The sequence below is a fragment of the Hylobates moloch genome, unplaced genomic scaffold (genome assembly GCF_009828535.3).
Source record: "Hylobates moloch isolate HMO894 unplaced genomic scaffold, HMol_V3 SCAFFOLD_6, whole genome shotgun sequence".
NCBI classification, from domain to species: domain Eukaryota; kingdom Metazoa; phylum Chordata; class Mammalia; order Primates; family Hylobatidae; genus Hylobates; species Hylobates moloch.
This window is the reverse complement of record NW_026652281.1, coordinates 52,644,855-52,661,325: the sequence shown is the minus strand read 5'-3', so window position 1 is coordinate 52,661,325 and position 16,471 is coordinate 52,644,855. Positions and strand designations below refer to the sequence as shown.

General features: G+C 36.7%; 1 protein-coding gene across 1 annotated transcript in view; it reads left to right on the top strand.

The window, feature by feature from the left end:
* Window positions 1–16,471, top strand: part of ARSK (arylsulfatase family member K) — a 52,698-nt gene that overhangs the window by 7,857 nt on the left and 28,370 nt on the right. The window contains exons 2-3 of the mRNA XM_032156808.2: window positions 3,335–3,464; window positions 5,218–5,377. Coding sequence (XP_032012699.1) covers window positions 3,335–3,464; window positions 5,218–5,377 — 290 coding nt within the window. The remainder of the gene's footprint in view (window positions 1–3,334; window positions 3,465–5,217; window positions 5,378–16,471) is intronic.

Here is a 16,471-nt window from a genome sequence, read left to right as displayed (position 1 = left end):
GAAAAATGTGTGGACCCATGAGAATTAATTAACAAGAGCAGAATGCAGCAACTAAAGGCAGTTGGTACCATTTCTGTTACTTTTGCAGAAATCCAATTAAAGGGTCATTTTTATTTCTTAAATGCCCAATTTTAGAGGCTTAATTTGTTTGAACCATAGGAATGGCCTTGAGAAAATTGAAATGGGCTATTAGTAAATTATAGAAGTTATACCAAAAGCCATTCTGCAAGATTTTCTCTCCCAACTAAATTTGATAGAACTGTGTTTTCACTTATAACTGGCTATCCATTGCAACCACATTAACACATTATGGAAAACTTACTTTCTCTGTTTTTCATCAACCAGCTGTGTTAAGATGCCTTTCACTTCAGAATGAAATATTCTATAGACCATGTCCCATTGATACCATTATCAGCAGTACTAGTAGTAGCCTAGTTTTTGAATGATTTGTTGTGTGTAAAAACTACATGAAGTCAAAAACCAAAACTTCTAGAAAATTTTTAAATATTTTCTCTAATAACATTTTGGTCTTCGTTTAGAGTATTATTGATATTTCTGACATTGAGAATATGTATATCATAATTTAAATATTTCCTAGGAATCAAATTTTGCTATTGATATGCTTAATCCAGTTTATTAAGCTTTGCAAAAATACACTGTTGAATTCTGAGCATAAATTTGTCTTCTTTTTTAAATTGAACAAATCTCTGGATTAGAGATTCATTTCATTCATTCACTAAATATTTGCATACCGCTTGCTGCCTTATATATATATCTCAGACAGCAATCTTAACATGGATCACCTTTCACTGATGGAATCATTGGGAACTTTCCCACATGAGGGCAGTCGCCCCCTCCCTTTCTGGTTATCTCTGCCACTATATTTCAAAGAGTCCTGCTTTCCAGCCTGCTTTTGATACAGATAATGTCCCTGTACTAGTCATAGAGATGAATCAAGAAATCACTAACATCGATTTTAATCTGACACATTAGTTATTGATATGCTGCAGTAGTCATTTGCAGTGGTAGTTACACCAATTTGAACCTAGCCTGCAGGACTTGGAGTCCAAATACCAATATTTGAATTATATAGCTCCTTTAAGACAGTTCTTTTACCTTGTGACCTTCTGCTCCATCCTCCAACCAGGTAAGCCTGGGTTGTCTAGATTCTAGGCAGTGGCCACAAATTGTTATCTCCCCATGTTCAAAAGTTTGTAAGCATGAGACATAGACATTTGGAATTTGTGAAGATAAATTTCTGAGAATTTGAATTTAAGGGCTTAAAGAAATTCTCATGAGGGAGGGCTATGCACTTTTTTTTTTTTTTTTTTGAGATGGAGTCTCACTCTGTCACTCATGCTTGAGTGCAGTGGCGCCATCTCAGCTCACTGCAACCTCTGCTTCCTGGATTCAAGTGATTCTCTTGCCTCAGCCTCCCGAGTAGCTGGGATCACAGGCATCTGCCACCACGCCTAGCTAATTTTTGTATTTTTAGTAGAGACAAGTTTTCACCATGTTGGCCTGACCGGCCTTGAACTCCTGACCTCAGGTGATCTGCCTGCCTCGACCTCCCAAAGCACTGGGATTACAGGCGTGAGCCACTGTGCCTGGCTGCTAAACACTTTTGTCTTCGGCTTTCTAGCTCATCATTGAGGAAATCAGTAGTTATTTGCTTAGCATTCAATGATTACTCTTGCTAGAAGTGATAATTTATTTTGACATAAGGCATGCATAATTTTCCCCATCTTAAAAAAAGAACTGACTTTAATCCCACATTTTCTTCCAGCTAACACACCATTCTCTAACATCCATCCCGTTTTTCTGTTTTGCTTTGCAAAATAACTTCTCAGAAGAGCTTTTCTTTTTTCCCCCTGCTGCCTCACTTTCCTGCCTCCCATTCCTTCCCCTTTCCAGTTTAGCTGTTCATCTTTACCACCCACTGAAAGTGCTCTTGTCAAGGTCACCAGCTGTCTCCATACTGCCAATTCCAATGTGCATTTTCTGGCCTCATTTCAGGTGCATTCTCAACACAGCAGATGTTACCTCTTTCTTGGCACACTGTCTTCTCTCAGCTGTCATGGCACTTGGTCTCCTCACATCTTCCTCCCTTGGCCATTCTTTCTCAGTTTCCCATGCTGCTTTCCCCTCTTATTTGGGACTCCTTATAGCTTCTTCTAGACCTTTTTCTTTCCCCTCCTTCTCTCTCCCTGAAAGGTTTTATTTAATCTCACAGTTTTCAAAACTATGAATATGTTAAATACTCCCAAGTTTTATTTCACCAAGATAGACTTCTCTCAACTCCAGATTCCTATCTGTATCCAACAGCCTACTTTATATCTCTATTTGGGAATCTCAGCTATCTCAAGGGTTTAGATATATTCTATATTCTGGGTTGGCTCATGTTCTAAACTGGAATTTATTTGTAATTATGTTGAAAACATATAATAGATAGAACTCCAGGACTGGAACATTCTTTTTTCTGTTCTTGCTCTTTACCAAGGTGAGTTCTTCAATTCCCAGTTCATCTCCAAAATGCGTATCTCCAGCCCAAACATCTCCTAATCTTCAGACTCATTTATTAAGCTGCCTAATTTTTTTTGTAGGAACAGGGTCTCCCTGTGTTGCCCAGGCTGGTCTTGACCTCCTGAGCTCAAGCTATCCTCCCACCTCAGCCTCCCAAAGTGCTGGGATTATAGGCAAGAGCCACCACACCCCCCCCACCCAGCTGCCTAATTGATATCACCACTTCCATCTCACAGATATCTCAAACTTTCTATGTCCCTTAAATTCTTTGAATAGCTGGATCCTGTTCATTCTTTAGGTCTCATACATCCCAGAGAAGGCTTTCCTGTCCACACTGTCTAATGTAGGTCTCTCTTGTCCTTCTGTATCTCAGATTTTTTTGACAGTACACATCATAATTTGTAATTATTCATAGTTTATTAGCCAGTATACTTTTTGCCTCTCCCACTAGACTGTAAGCTTTGTGGGGCCTAGGACTCTGTTTTATTCACCATTGCATCCTCAGATTTTGCACAGTGCCTGGCACATAGTTAAGTATTCAATAAATACTTAGTTCATCATCCACCAAAAGAACGTTCCAGGAAGTCCTTTATTTACTGTAGTGAAATGAATCCAAGTGTAACACTGCATTGAATTCTAGCTATTTATGTACCAGATACTGGAAACACTCTCTATACTTGTTTTGTTTTTATCTTTGGAGGATTCTTAAAATCATATTGAAGTCTTCTGCTATTGTAAATTTTGTGGTTGAAGAAAATAGTTTTCTTCTTTGGTAATGTAATCAATGCTAATTAAATTTCTTTATTTCCAGGATGGAAGGTTAACATTTCATCCAGGAAGTCAGGTAGTGAAACTTCCTTTTATCAGCTTTATGAAGGCACGTGGGACTTCCTTTCTGAATGCCTACACAAACTCTCCAATTTGTTGCCCATCACGCGCAGGTATGAACATCCTTAATATGAATGGGAGAAAGTGGCTACACACTGAAAATATATTCACAGTTTAAAAGATTATACCTAAAAGTAGAATAGTTAGTTATATTTGGCCTCAATAAAATTGTTTTAATATAAAAGATGTGCATTTTAAGGTATATATTGGCTACTGGGGTTGTTCAAATTGTATTTTTCGAGAGTAGGAATTTTTATCATTTAGAATGGCGTCTAGTTCACGTGTTACCGTTTTATTTCCTTGTGACTGGGGACTAAGAATCTTTTGACCATCCAAGAAAATGAGGGAATACTCATATTTCCTAGAAGAGTTCTGTTTCCAGGGAAATTTTTCAGCAACGGTATAGGTATTTGGGAGGACTTCTATGAACATTAGAGTATACCGTAAAGTAGTTACAACTTATATTCAGATTTACTTGAATTTTTTCTTATTATTTCAGATTACGTACTTTACCTCTTTCTTTCAGTCTCAATTCGCTTTTATCCCAAGTCAAAATTGTTCACTTTTATTATAATAATTTAACAAATAGGCATAGTTTTATTGGCAGAATGTCAGTGACATTAAGCCATGAATAATTAACAAATAGGATAAAACTGCCATTTCTATAAATTCTATCTATTGTCTGATGGTTGTTTTCCTTTTCCTCCGCCTTCTGGTTTATGTTTGTTGCCTTGGAACCCATAAATGGCACTCAGTGATTTGGTTTGTCTGTAAATGAGATGATTTTCTCTGTGATTTGAGTTATAACTTCTTTCACCTATATTTTCAACAGTAACAACTATATTATTACCAGTGATTAAAAGAAACTACACTATATTGTAAATGCTATTTCAATAATGAAGGACCAGGCATATTAAAAAGCAGTTTTGTTAACTGTAAAGTAGAATGAGCAGTGGGCTAGGGTGATACAATGACCTGGACTCTAATCCTCAAGCAAGTCACTCGGTCTTCTTATCTGCAAATTGCTGTGTATACTGTGTACCTCACGCGGTTGTTCTGAGCATCACATTAAATAATGAATGAGAAAGTGGCCAATGAACCCTAGATGTCTCAAAATGTTAGATGTTGTTTTTCCTGGAAGAAGTCTATTTTGAAGAGTAAGCAAGGTTAAATAATTTGTCAAAGACCACTCAGTAACTGGTGTTATTGGGATTCAAACCAGGTAATCCTCCATCCCACCTTTCACAAAACATCTTGCTAGATGAAAAAAGAAAGCTTATTCTAACTTTCTATTTATGTACACAGAAAGTATTTATTGAATAAACAATCATAGTTGTAGAAAGTGAGAGACAAGGCATAACACACTTACATTTTTTTGTGGAAAGCCAGCAAAAGGACCAGGGAATAAGGGAAGATCCTTAAGGATGTTGGGGAAATGAGATCTGTACTTCAATTGTCTGATTTAGAAAATTAACCAATAAATAATTAGGGATTGTTTTTATGATTGAAAGAGGCCTCTAGTCACACATGCTTTGTATTTAATTCCAGCTGTATTTACCTTAAGTAACTTAACCACTAAGCGTTAGTCAACTCATCTGTAAAATGGAAATAGTAACTCCCCACAGAGTGTCACCCTGATAAAATGAAGTAACAATCAGAAATGTTTGGTAAAGCACCTAATCTGGGTACGTCTTATTGCAGAGCATGAGCTCTACACTAGTGGACTGCTCTCTCAGAGTAATTGTCCTAATAGTTAAATTGTTAAGATTTACCTTCATCCCAATTCCTTTTTTTTTTTTTTCTCAGCAATGTGGAGTGGCCTCTTCACTCACTTAACAGAATCTTGGAATAATTTTAAGGGTCTGGATCCAAATTATACAACATGGATGGATGTCATGGAGAGGCATGGCTACCGAACACAGAAATTTGGGAAACTGGACTATGCTTCAGGACATCACTCCATTAGGTAAAAATAAAACAAAAATAATCTTCATGGACTGCCCTCTGCCATAGCATGTACATGTACTCTTTTTGACTTTAATTTTTTTATTTTTCCACAAAGGTGAAAGTAAATCTCTTAATCCCTTCATTGGGTTAATTAGGCTAAAATTTTAGCTTTCTTTCATCTTCCTAAAACATTAAAATGGCTAATATACTAGTCATTTTGTTTTTCTTAAACATTAAAGGTCTATAAATAGTGTTTGTAAACTCGTTTAGCCCATGCTTTATTTTCATTGAATTTCCTTTAATGGCTACTGTATTATTAATTTTAAAATCTGTTTTTAAAATTAACCTTAGCCTTCTTGCTGCTTCCCTTGGTCAGTTCTCTCTAACTTGAGTCTATTGTAACTTTTTTTTTCTTTCATTTTACTAAGTCCTCAAAAATCAGGCAGCCAAGCATAGTGGTTAAGAGTAGAGGTCAAGAATCAGATTGCCTACTTTTGAATTATAGTTTCTGTTTACTACTAGCATTGTAGTAGTCTGATCTTGGACACATTGTCTAAATGTTGACACAGTAGTTTAATTTCTTTGCTGTGAGGATTAAATGTATCAATAAGTTCAGAAAAGAGCTAACATAGGAGGCCTGAGACTGCTCTGCTTAGAAAGGCCTGCTTGGAATGTTGGCCCCTGTCTGGCATCTGGGAACTTGGATTTCTAGAGTATTCCCACTATTCCTTAACTGATAAGAGTGGTCTATTGTGTGCCTGGAGCATTTGTGCATTGTGGTTTATGCCGAATACCAGCTTGCCTTCCAGGAGTCTGGAATTTTGGTATGTGCTAAGTAGAGGGTGCTTATATAGTCAGCACCCCCACCTAAAATACCTGGGTACTGATTCTCTAATGAGCAGAAACAACACTTCACATGTATTGTCGCAATTTGATGGTGGAAGAATTATGTCCTCTGTGACTCCAACTGGACACTTGTTCCTAGTTTCTTCTGGACTTCGCCCTAAGTACCTTTTCCCTTTGCTGATTTTGCTGTGTATCCTTTTATGTAATAAATGATAGCCATGAGTGAAGCTGTATTCTGGGTCCTGCAATTCCTCCTACTGAACTTCGGTGTGATCGTGGGATCCCCCAACACTTGTGAACCCCAACACAAATACATATTAGGGATTAGAGTGCCTCTTTCTTACCTAGGCAAGTGCTAATTGAGGGTTATTGGTACTGGTTGTTGTGATGATGATGATGATACTAATGATGATGGTAAGTAATAGTAAGAAAAAATTAAGTTAACAAAAATAGTGATGAATGTAGTGAGTTGAATAATGTTCCCCCAAAATTTCGTGACCACCTAGAAAGAACTTCAGAATGTGATCTTATTGGAAAATAGACCCTATTTGCAGATGTAATTAGTAAGGATCTCCACAGGAAATCATGACTGCTGTCTTTATTAGAAGAGGAACAAGGACATAGACACACAGAGAAGAAAACAATGTGAAGACAGAGGCAGAGATAGTAGTGAGGCAGCTACAAGCCAAAGAACGAAAGATTGCCAGGAGTCACCATAAGTTAGAAAGAGGCAAGGAAAAATTCTGCCAGAGTCTTCAGAGGGAATGTGTCTCTGCTGACACCTTGATTTTAGACTTGCAGCTTCCAGAACTGTGAGAGAACAGGTTCCTGTTGTTTTAAGCCACACAGTTTGTAATAATTTATTCTGACAGTTCTAGGAGATGAATACACTGAGTTTTGGGTAAACAGATACTAAAATAATCTAAAATAATCTGAACATTAAAATTGCTCTCCTAGTTACTGTTTAATTTCTTCCCTTTTCTGTCCTCCAAAATCTAAAAGACGGCAGTACAGGAAATGCAGAAGCAATCCTGACATTCCTAATCTTTACTCTGTCTTCTAATGCTTTGCCAAATGTAGTCAGTTCTACTTCTGAATTATTTCTCCAACTTATTCACTTCTCACTCTCTCCACCAAGCTACTGTCATCTCTTGCCTAAACTATTAAAATGGGCTTCTACCTGGACTCTTCATAGTCTATCTGACCCATTTTCTATAGGCAACCAGAATGATCTTTCTTAGATGTATGTCTGATTACATGACACACTTGCTTAAGATCTTTCAATGGTTTTTCTCTTCAGGTTAGTTAAAATCCCAAACCCACAACATGATTCATGAGACCCTACATGATATAGGCCCTGCCTTCCTCCAGTCTCATTTCATACCACTCTCTCCATCCCTCAGTATGCACCTGGTCTTTTAAAACTTTCCTTAATATGCTTTTTACTACATCTGGACTATTGCATGAGCTAGTTTCTCTGTGCAAAATCTTGTTCACCTACTCTTCCCTGCTAATATCAGAAAGAAAAGGAGGGAGAGGAAGTACATGTAGGAGGAGGAGCACAGGCTTTGTGTCCATCAGAGCAGTCAGATGCCCAGCTTCCCTGCTCACCATCCTTGTAACCTTGGGCAAGTTACTTGATATTGAGTGTCAGTGTTCTGTAAGAATTCTTGGGCAAGTTACCTGGCATTAAGTGTCAGTGTTCTGTAAGTTATCTGTAAGAATTATGATGCCTACCTCATTGGATGACTGTGTTTTATATGAGTTAAAAGATACAATACAAGGATTAAGCGGAATAATATAAAATATTTAACAGTGCCTGGCACAGAGTAAGCATTTACTCAATGGAAAGATTATTATTATGAAAATGGCTTAACCAGAATTGCAGTCTAACATTTATATAACCCTTATTATTATTATTATTATTTTTTTTGAGACACAGTCTCGCTCTGTCGCCCAGGCTGGAGTGCAATAGCGTGATCTCGGCTCACTGCAACCTCCGCCTCCCAGGTTCCAGCAATTCTCCTGCCTCAGCCTCCTGAGTAGCTGGGATCATAGGCATGCGCCACCACGCCCAGCTAATTTTTGTATTTTCAGTAGAGACGGGGCTTCACCATGTTGGTCAGGCTGTTCTCGAACTCCTGACCTTATGATCCGCCCGCCTCATCCTCCCAAAGTGCTGGGATTACAGGCGTGAGCCACTGCACCTGGCCATAACCATCATTTTTCTGAAGTGCTTTGCATTGCTAGTTACTTTATGGAGTTTCACAAATTTCTTTTTAAAATATTTCTCCTTTTTAGAATGTAAGCTTAATCTAAAGTAAGATACAACTGTTTATAATAAAAGAAATCTAAGATTGAATGCCATATATTCCTTGTAACTTTTATTCTTCTATGTTACACGGTTAAAATATGACGTGACGTTTATTCTGCAGCAGGGTAATTATCCATGCAGAGCAAAGACCTTATCTCTTCTTCTCTGCTTTATTCCCATTGGCCAGCATAGTGCCAGTACATCGTAGGTTCACAATTAAATTTTTGATGAATGAATGAATGAAAAAGTTATTTTGAAGTACCTACAGTTTATTATTTGATAAACATTGATATATTCTATGTAACGCAGGATCATATCACTTGTTCATTATTAGTATTTTGTATGTATCTACAACTAATAGAAGATATCCTTTTTTAAAGTTTTTTGAATTCTTTAAATATTAATATTTAGGAGTTCTTTCTTAGTCGTATGGAATTCTAAAATTAGTAGAGGAAAAAAACCACTTAGATGTTGATATTTGGGATGTCAAAGATAGTTTTCAGTGCAATACTTGCTTAAAGCATATTTTCATTTACTCACACTCTCATTAGAGCTTAGGAAATTGAAATAAGTCACCAGGAGTATTTTTATGAGCGCTGTATGTACCCACACAGACATTTGGCTGACAAATAGGTCAAGGTTGCTGTTAATAGCATGTCTGAAGGTTATATGAATTACAGCACATTATTTTTCAGTGTAAACTTAAAAATGGGTCTCAGAACAAAACATGGTCTCTCAATATCAAATTTCATAAATAGGAGCATTCAGTCTTGTTGATAGATTAACTTTCAAAATCAAAATGCAAGTTATTATAACTCTTTATTACTGAAATTGGCCATTTTTGAACCTGCTTATATTTTCAGCCAGAATTACCAGTTTCTTTATTATTATCATATTTTCATCTGTCTTTTTTAGGCATCAGTGATGCTTCCTTCTTGTACCAGTTTAGGAACACTAATTAAGTGTCCCTTATTATTATTTTTTTAATTAATTAATTAATTAATTTTTTTTTGAGAAGGAGTCTCGCTCTTTCACCCAGGCTGGAGTGCAGTGGCGCAATCTCGGCTCACTGCAGGCTCCGCCTCCTGGGTTCACGCCATTCTCCTGCCTCAGCCTCCTGCGTAGCTGGGACTACAGGCGCCCGCCACCACGCCCGGCTAATTTTTTGTATTTTTAGTAGAGACGGGGTTTCACCGTATTAGCCAGGACGGTCTCGATCTCCTGACCTCGTGATCCGCCCGCCTCGGCCTCCCAAAGTGCTGGGATTACAGGCGTGAGCCACCGCGCCCGGCCTAAGTGTCCCTTATTATATATGACACACCACACCATACTAGGATCCCTATGGGCTGCACAATTGTTTCATCCGGACAGTTGTTAAAGAGATGCTGGTAGTATTACTCATAAAAATGCCATTTACTGATGATAAGACCTTGAGCAAGTAATTTATCTGCTTAGAATCCCAGTTTAGTCAGATGAGCTTTCACTAGGTGACTTTAAAAGTTCTTCTACTCTGAAATTCTATAACTCCAATGGAGCACAGTTAAGTGGTTTATAAATTTCTGATACTTATCTGTCCCTTCACATTATATGTATTGTGTTATAACAGGTTTAAGTTCAAATTTGCTGTCTTATCAGTTGAAAGAAAACATTTGTATTTAATTCATAGGTTATTTTGATTATTTTTGCTTTCAGGTAAAATTTTGTTGCCTATATATTCCTAAAGTAGTGGTTTTCAACTGAGGGCAGTCACCCCTCCCCCCCATACGCCCCCACCTCCACCCCTTGGCTGCCAAGAAGACATTTGACAATGTCTGGAGACATTTTTTGTTGATAACACTGGGGTTATTTTGCTGGCATCTGGTGGGTAGAGGCCAAGGTTGCTGCTAAACAGTCTATAATGCAGAAAACATCCCCACTCATCAAGTCCAAAATGTCTTAAGTATAGAGATTGAGAAAACATGTCTAAAACTAGATATTTTATGCTCATCAGCCTGGTCTTAGGAATGTCACACTTAAAATAATTGCCTACATTTTAAATATTGTTTATTATTTCATATTCTAAGGGATCAAATCCACTTGACACTAATACATCTTTTTTTTTAGAATTAACAAAAAATGTATAGAATTGTGTGTAGAAAGTGTATAGCATTAGGAGGTAATTGATTTTATACAGAAAATTTTAAAAACTAAATTTCTAACATCAGTATAATAAAAAATTTAATATTAAGTAGAATTCCTTAAAGTACTAAGACTAGAAGATGACCCTTATATTAGTTACAAAAGTAAAATCAGGTATTTGTAGTATCCACTAAGCTAATATTTTTGAGCCAGCTACTGTGTGCCAGACATTATTTTTAGATTATGCAAATACAATAGCAATCACAACACAAAATTCTCCAGTGTCATGGAACTTACATTCATGCTACCAGAAGAGAAATTAAACAAGCTGCTGTGTTGTTTTTCCTAGCTTCTGTCTTGTTGAAAATCTAAAATCAAATTCCCTATCATTTCATCTTACCATTGTAATTATATATGTTGTCTGCTCATGTAGGTTAATATTTTTCTAAGCCAAGTCAAAATAAGCAATATTTTTAATTGTTATATGTACATAGTAAGTATATAGACTTAGGGAGTACAGGAGATATTTTGATACAGGCATATAAGGCGTGATGAAAACATCAAGGTAAGTGGAGTATCCTTCCCCTTGAAGCATTTGTCCTTTGTGTTACAAACAATCCAATTATACTCTTAGTCATTTTAAAATGTACAATTAAATTATTGACTATAGTCACCCTGTTTTATTGTCAAATATTAGATCTTATCCTTTCCATTTTTTTTGTACCCATTAATCATTCCCACTGCCCCCACCCCAACTATTCTGCCCAGCCTTTGTTAAACCATCATTCTGCTTCAATTGTTTAATTTTCAGCTCCCACAAATAAGTGAGAACATGTGAAGTTTGCCTTTCTGTGCCTGGCTTATTTCACTTAACATAATGACCTCCAGTTCCATCCATGTTGTTGCAAATGACTGGATCTCATTCTTTTTTATAGCTGAATAGTACTCCATTGTGTATATGTACCACATTTTCTTTATCCATTTGTCTGTTGATGGACACTTTGGTTGCTTCCAAATCTTGGCTTATTGTGACTAGTACTGTAAGCAACGTGGAAGTGCAGATATCTCTTTGATATACAGATTTTCTTTCTTTTGGGTGTATACCTAGTGAGATTGCTGGATCATATGGCAACTCTATTTTTAGTATTTTGAGGAACCTCCAAATGGTTCATCATGGTGGTTGTACTAATTTACATTCCCGCCAACAGTGTATGAGGGTTCCCTTTGCTGCATATCCTCGCCAGCATTTGTTATTGCCTGACTTTTGGATAAAAGCCATTTTAGCTGAGACGATATCTCATTATAGTTTTGATTTGCATTTCTCTAATGATCAATGTTGCTGAGCATCTTTTCATATATCTGTTTGCCATTTGTATGTCTTCTTTTAAGAAATGTCTGTTCAGATCTTTTGCCCATTATTTAATCAGATTATTAGATTTTTTTTCCTGTTGTTTGAGCTCTTTATATATTCTGGTTATAAATATCTTGTCAGATGGATAGTTTTCAAATGTTTTCTCCCATCTGTGGGTTGTCTCTTCACTTTTTTTTTTTATTGTTTCCCTTGTTGTGCAGAAGCTTTTTAACTTGATGTGATCCCATTTGTCTATTTTCTTTTTAGTTGTCCGTGTTTGCGGGGTATTACTCAAGAAATATTTGTCCAGTCCAGTGTCCCAGAGAGTTTCCCCAATGCTTTCTTTTAGTAATTTCATAATTTGAGGTCTCAGATTTAAGTCTTTAATCCATTTTGATTTGATTTTTAATGTGGTAAGAGATAGAGATCTAGTTTCATTTTTCTGCATATGGATATCCAGATTTCCCAGCACCACTTATTGAAGAGACTGTTCCTTCCCCAATGTATGTTCTTGGCACCTTTGTCAAAAATGAGTTCACTGTAGGTGTATGGAGTTGTTTCTGGGTTCTCTGTTCTGTTCCATTTGTCTTACGTGTCTGTTTTTCTGCCAGTACCATACCATTTTGGTTACTAAAGCTCTCTAGTATAATTTGAAGGCAGGTAATATGATTTCTCCAATTTTGTTCTTTTTGCTCAGGATAGCTTGGACTATGCTGGGTTGTTTTTGTTGTTTTTTGTTTGTTTGTTTTTTTCTTTTTTGTGGTTCCATATAAATTTTAGGATTGTTTTTTCTATTTCTATGAAGAATGTTATTGGTATTTTGATATGGATTGCATACAATCTGTAAATTGCTTTCAGTAGTATGGACATTTTAACAATATTGATTCTTCCAATCCATGAACATGGAATATCTTTTCAGTTTTTTGTGTCCTCTCAATTGCTTTCATCAATGTTTTATAGTGTTCGTTGTAGAGATCTTTTACTTCTTTAGTTAATTCCTAAGTATTTTTTTGTAGCTGTTACTTTCTACATTTCTGAAGGATTACTTTATGGGGATAGGACTACTTTCTTCATTTCTTTTTCAGATTGTTTGCTGTTGGCATATAGAAATGCTACTGATCTTTGTTGATTTTGTGTCCTGCAACTTTACTGAACTTACCATCTCTAATAGTATTTTGGTGGAGTCTTTTATGTTTTTCCAAATGAAAGTTTACATCATCTGCAAACAAGAATAATTTGACTTCTTCCTTTTCAATTTGGATGCCCTTTATTTCTTCTCTTATTAGCTAGGACTTCCAGTACTATGTTGAATAACAGTGGTGACAGTGAGCTTTCTTGTTGTGTTCTAGATCTTAGAGGAAGGGCTTTCAGTTTTTCCTCGTTCATGATGATACCAGCTGTGGGTCTGTTGTATGTGTCTTTATGTTGAGGTATGTTCCTTCTATACCCAGTATTTTTTGTGGTGGGGCGGGGGGTAATCATAAAGGGATGTTGAATTTTATTAAAAGCTTTTTCAGCATCAGTTGAAATGATCATATGGTTTTTGTCCTTCATTCTGTTGATATGATATCTCACATAAACGTATACTTTTTTTTTTTTTTTGAGATGGAATCTTGCTCTGTCACTAGGCTGGAGTGCAGTGGCACGATCTCAGCTCACTGCAACCTCCATCTCCCAGGTTCAAACGATTCTCCTACCTCAGCCTCCTGAGTAGTTGGAACTATAGGTGCGCCCCACTACACCTGGCTAATTTTTTTGTATTTTAGTGGAGATGGGGTTTCACAATGTTGGCCAGGATGGTCTCGATCTGCTGACCTTGTGATCTGCCCACCTCAGCCTCCCAAATTGCTGGGATTACAGGTGTGAGCCATTGCGCCCAGCCAAGTCTATACTTTTCATGTCTTCTATTCTGAGACTTAAAAATTGACTGAGATTTGCACTTAGTACTCTCAATATGGTGATCATTTTCATTAAGTTTTTTGGATTGGGACCGGGCGCGGTAGCTCATGCCTGTAACCCCAGCACTTTGGGAGGCCAAGGCGGGCGGATCACTTGAGCTCAGGAGCTCGAGACCAGCCTGGCCAACATGGTGAAACCCTGTCTCTACTAGAAATACAAAAAACTACCCAGACTCTGGGTCGTCTCAGCTATATCACTTCCAATCCCAACTTTGACCTGCCAGACCCTTTTTGGCTCAAGTTCCATCTCCCTTGTGACTCTTTCTCTACCTCATAGCTGCATCTTAAAAACTGCCAGTTACTGGATTATTTTCTTTCTAAATTTAAATTCTGTAAATAGGGATGATAGGCCTAACTTATATTTCATGCAAGACTCCATCATAAGTTAAGTGCTGGCCACGTTAAGTGCTAGTGCTTAGGTTAGGTGCCCACTCCTGGCCAGTCGACAGGCTAGAAAGGGAGTTAAATCCTACATAATGTGGCCAGCTAGGTCACTCCTTCAGCAAGAGCTGTGGATATGGTGATGTGTTTGCTGCAATGACTGCTTAGTAAATTCTATTAACAACAGATAATCTGGGAATAACCCTCCCACTTTATTTTTTCAGATTTGATGGCATTTTGTCTGGGTTACATTTTCGGTATAATATTGAAAAAGGTTTACAAAAATTGTAAATGTTATAGTCAAATTGATAAGTTAATTACTTTAAAAGCATAAGAAAAATCATCTCCTTTTGCATATAAAATGGTGAATGTGATCTAAACCATTTTTAGATTCATAGCTGAAGTATTTTATTACAGTTGTTTTTTCCATAAAGTAGCCTTTGGCATTATTTTTAAAAGTACAATAGTAGGAGGGTTTTATGTCTGAGTGATTATGAGGTGGAAATACCAATTTGTTAGCTTAGCAAGTCTCATTAAGCACCTGCCTGGATAAATGTCTTGCATGTAGTACGTATTCATTATTTCTTTAATTGAATCAAAAAGGCTGTCTTTGTTTAAGCTCAGACCACAATAAACATGTAAACTCTGTCAAGGGCTATAGTCATCTAGGAATTCAAAGTTGTAAATATTAGTGCTTCCACAATGATGAATTCACAAGCAGACCAGAAAATGGCTAGGTGAGATTTCACAAGATAAAATCCCTGAGTACTCACCGCCACACACACACATGCAAACAAAACTTTTCTTTGAAATATATTTACTATTATTATTATCATATAACCAATATAATTTGTGACATAATTAATATTACTCTTTAATAGAGAAAAATCTGTGATTTTAATCATATTTACAAAGAAATCCATGAATAAGAAAAGATTAAGGGGCATTAGCTATTATAATTGTTACCAAAAAATGAAATGGTTAGAATTAATAAAACTAATAAATGTAAAAACATGCATATTTTGAGCATTTAAATAATGTATATTTTAAAATGATGTTCCAACCTGAATTTGCCAGGGTAGATGTTATTCATTCAACTAAAACAGACTGTTTTTGGGAGTGATCGTATGTAAAGAAGATGGATGACAGCCTTGTAAATCCTTTTAAAAATTGTATGTGTGTTTCTCTCAAATTTGAGAGAAGAATTTTTTTTAAGAGATGAGGTCTCACTTTGTCACCTAGGGTGGAGTAAAGTGGCAGGATCATAGCTCACTGCAGCCTCAAACTCCTGACCATAAGTGATCCTCCCTGGTCAGCCTCCCAAGTAGCTAGGACCACAGGCACATACCACCATGCCCAGCTAAGGATTTTTTTTTTTTTTTTGTAGAGACAAGGTCTCACTATGTTGCCCTGGCTGGTCTCAAACTCCTGGGCTCAAACAATCCTCCTACCTCAGCCTCCCGAAGCCCTGGGATTACAGGTGTGAGCCCCCACACCAAGTCCAGAAAAGAGCATTTAATGGGAATGAATATAGATTCCTTTTTTTCTTACAGAATTTATTAGGTCAATACAGAAATTTGCAAGGGCGTTTTTCAGAATCATCGTTTTTCCAATTTTTTGATTGTGAGACTTACCAGAAACACATTAGCTGCTACAGTCCCATCAATAACAATAATAAAAAGAGAGAGATCACAGAACTCTAAGTCTGAGATAGTTAATCATCTTCAGTAGACTCTTAGAAAGCTGAAGGTTTATGTTTAGGCTCCTACTTCATGTGGAAAGAAAACTGTCATTCTCATCATCAATTTTAAGGTATATTTTTTCAGATATAATTGTTACTATGTAAACTAATCCTGTGCTACTTGTAAACTGATTGTATCCAATATTTTAGCAGTAGAATTTGGCACACTGCCACAGAAAACCCACACAGTAATGGCAAATATACAAATTTATGTAATAATTGGTGATGTGTTAAGTAGTTTTGTTTTTCATTTGTATTAGTGAGGAGGTTTTTGTTGTTAAAAATAACTAATTTAACTGCTGATTGTTGGTTAGTATATTTGGCTATCACCTGTTTTCTGGAATTGAACCAAGGTAGAATAATTCTCCTATTTATAGGCTACTGTTGAAGCTCCACTTTGATTA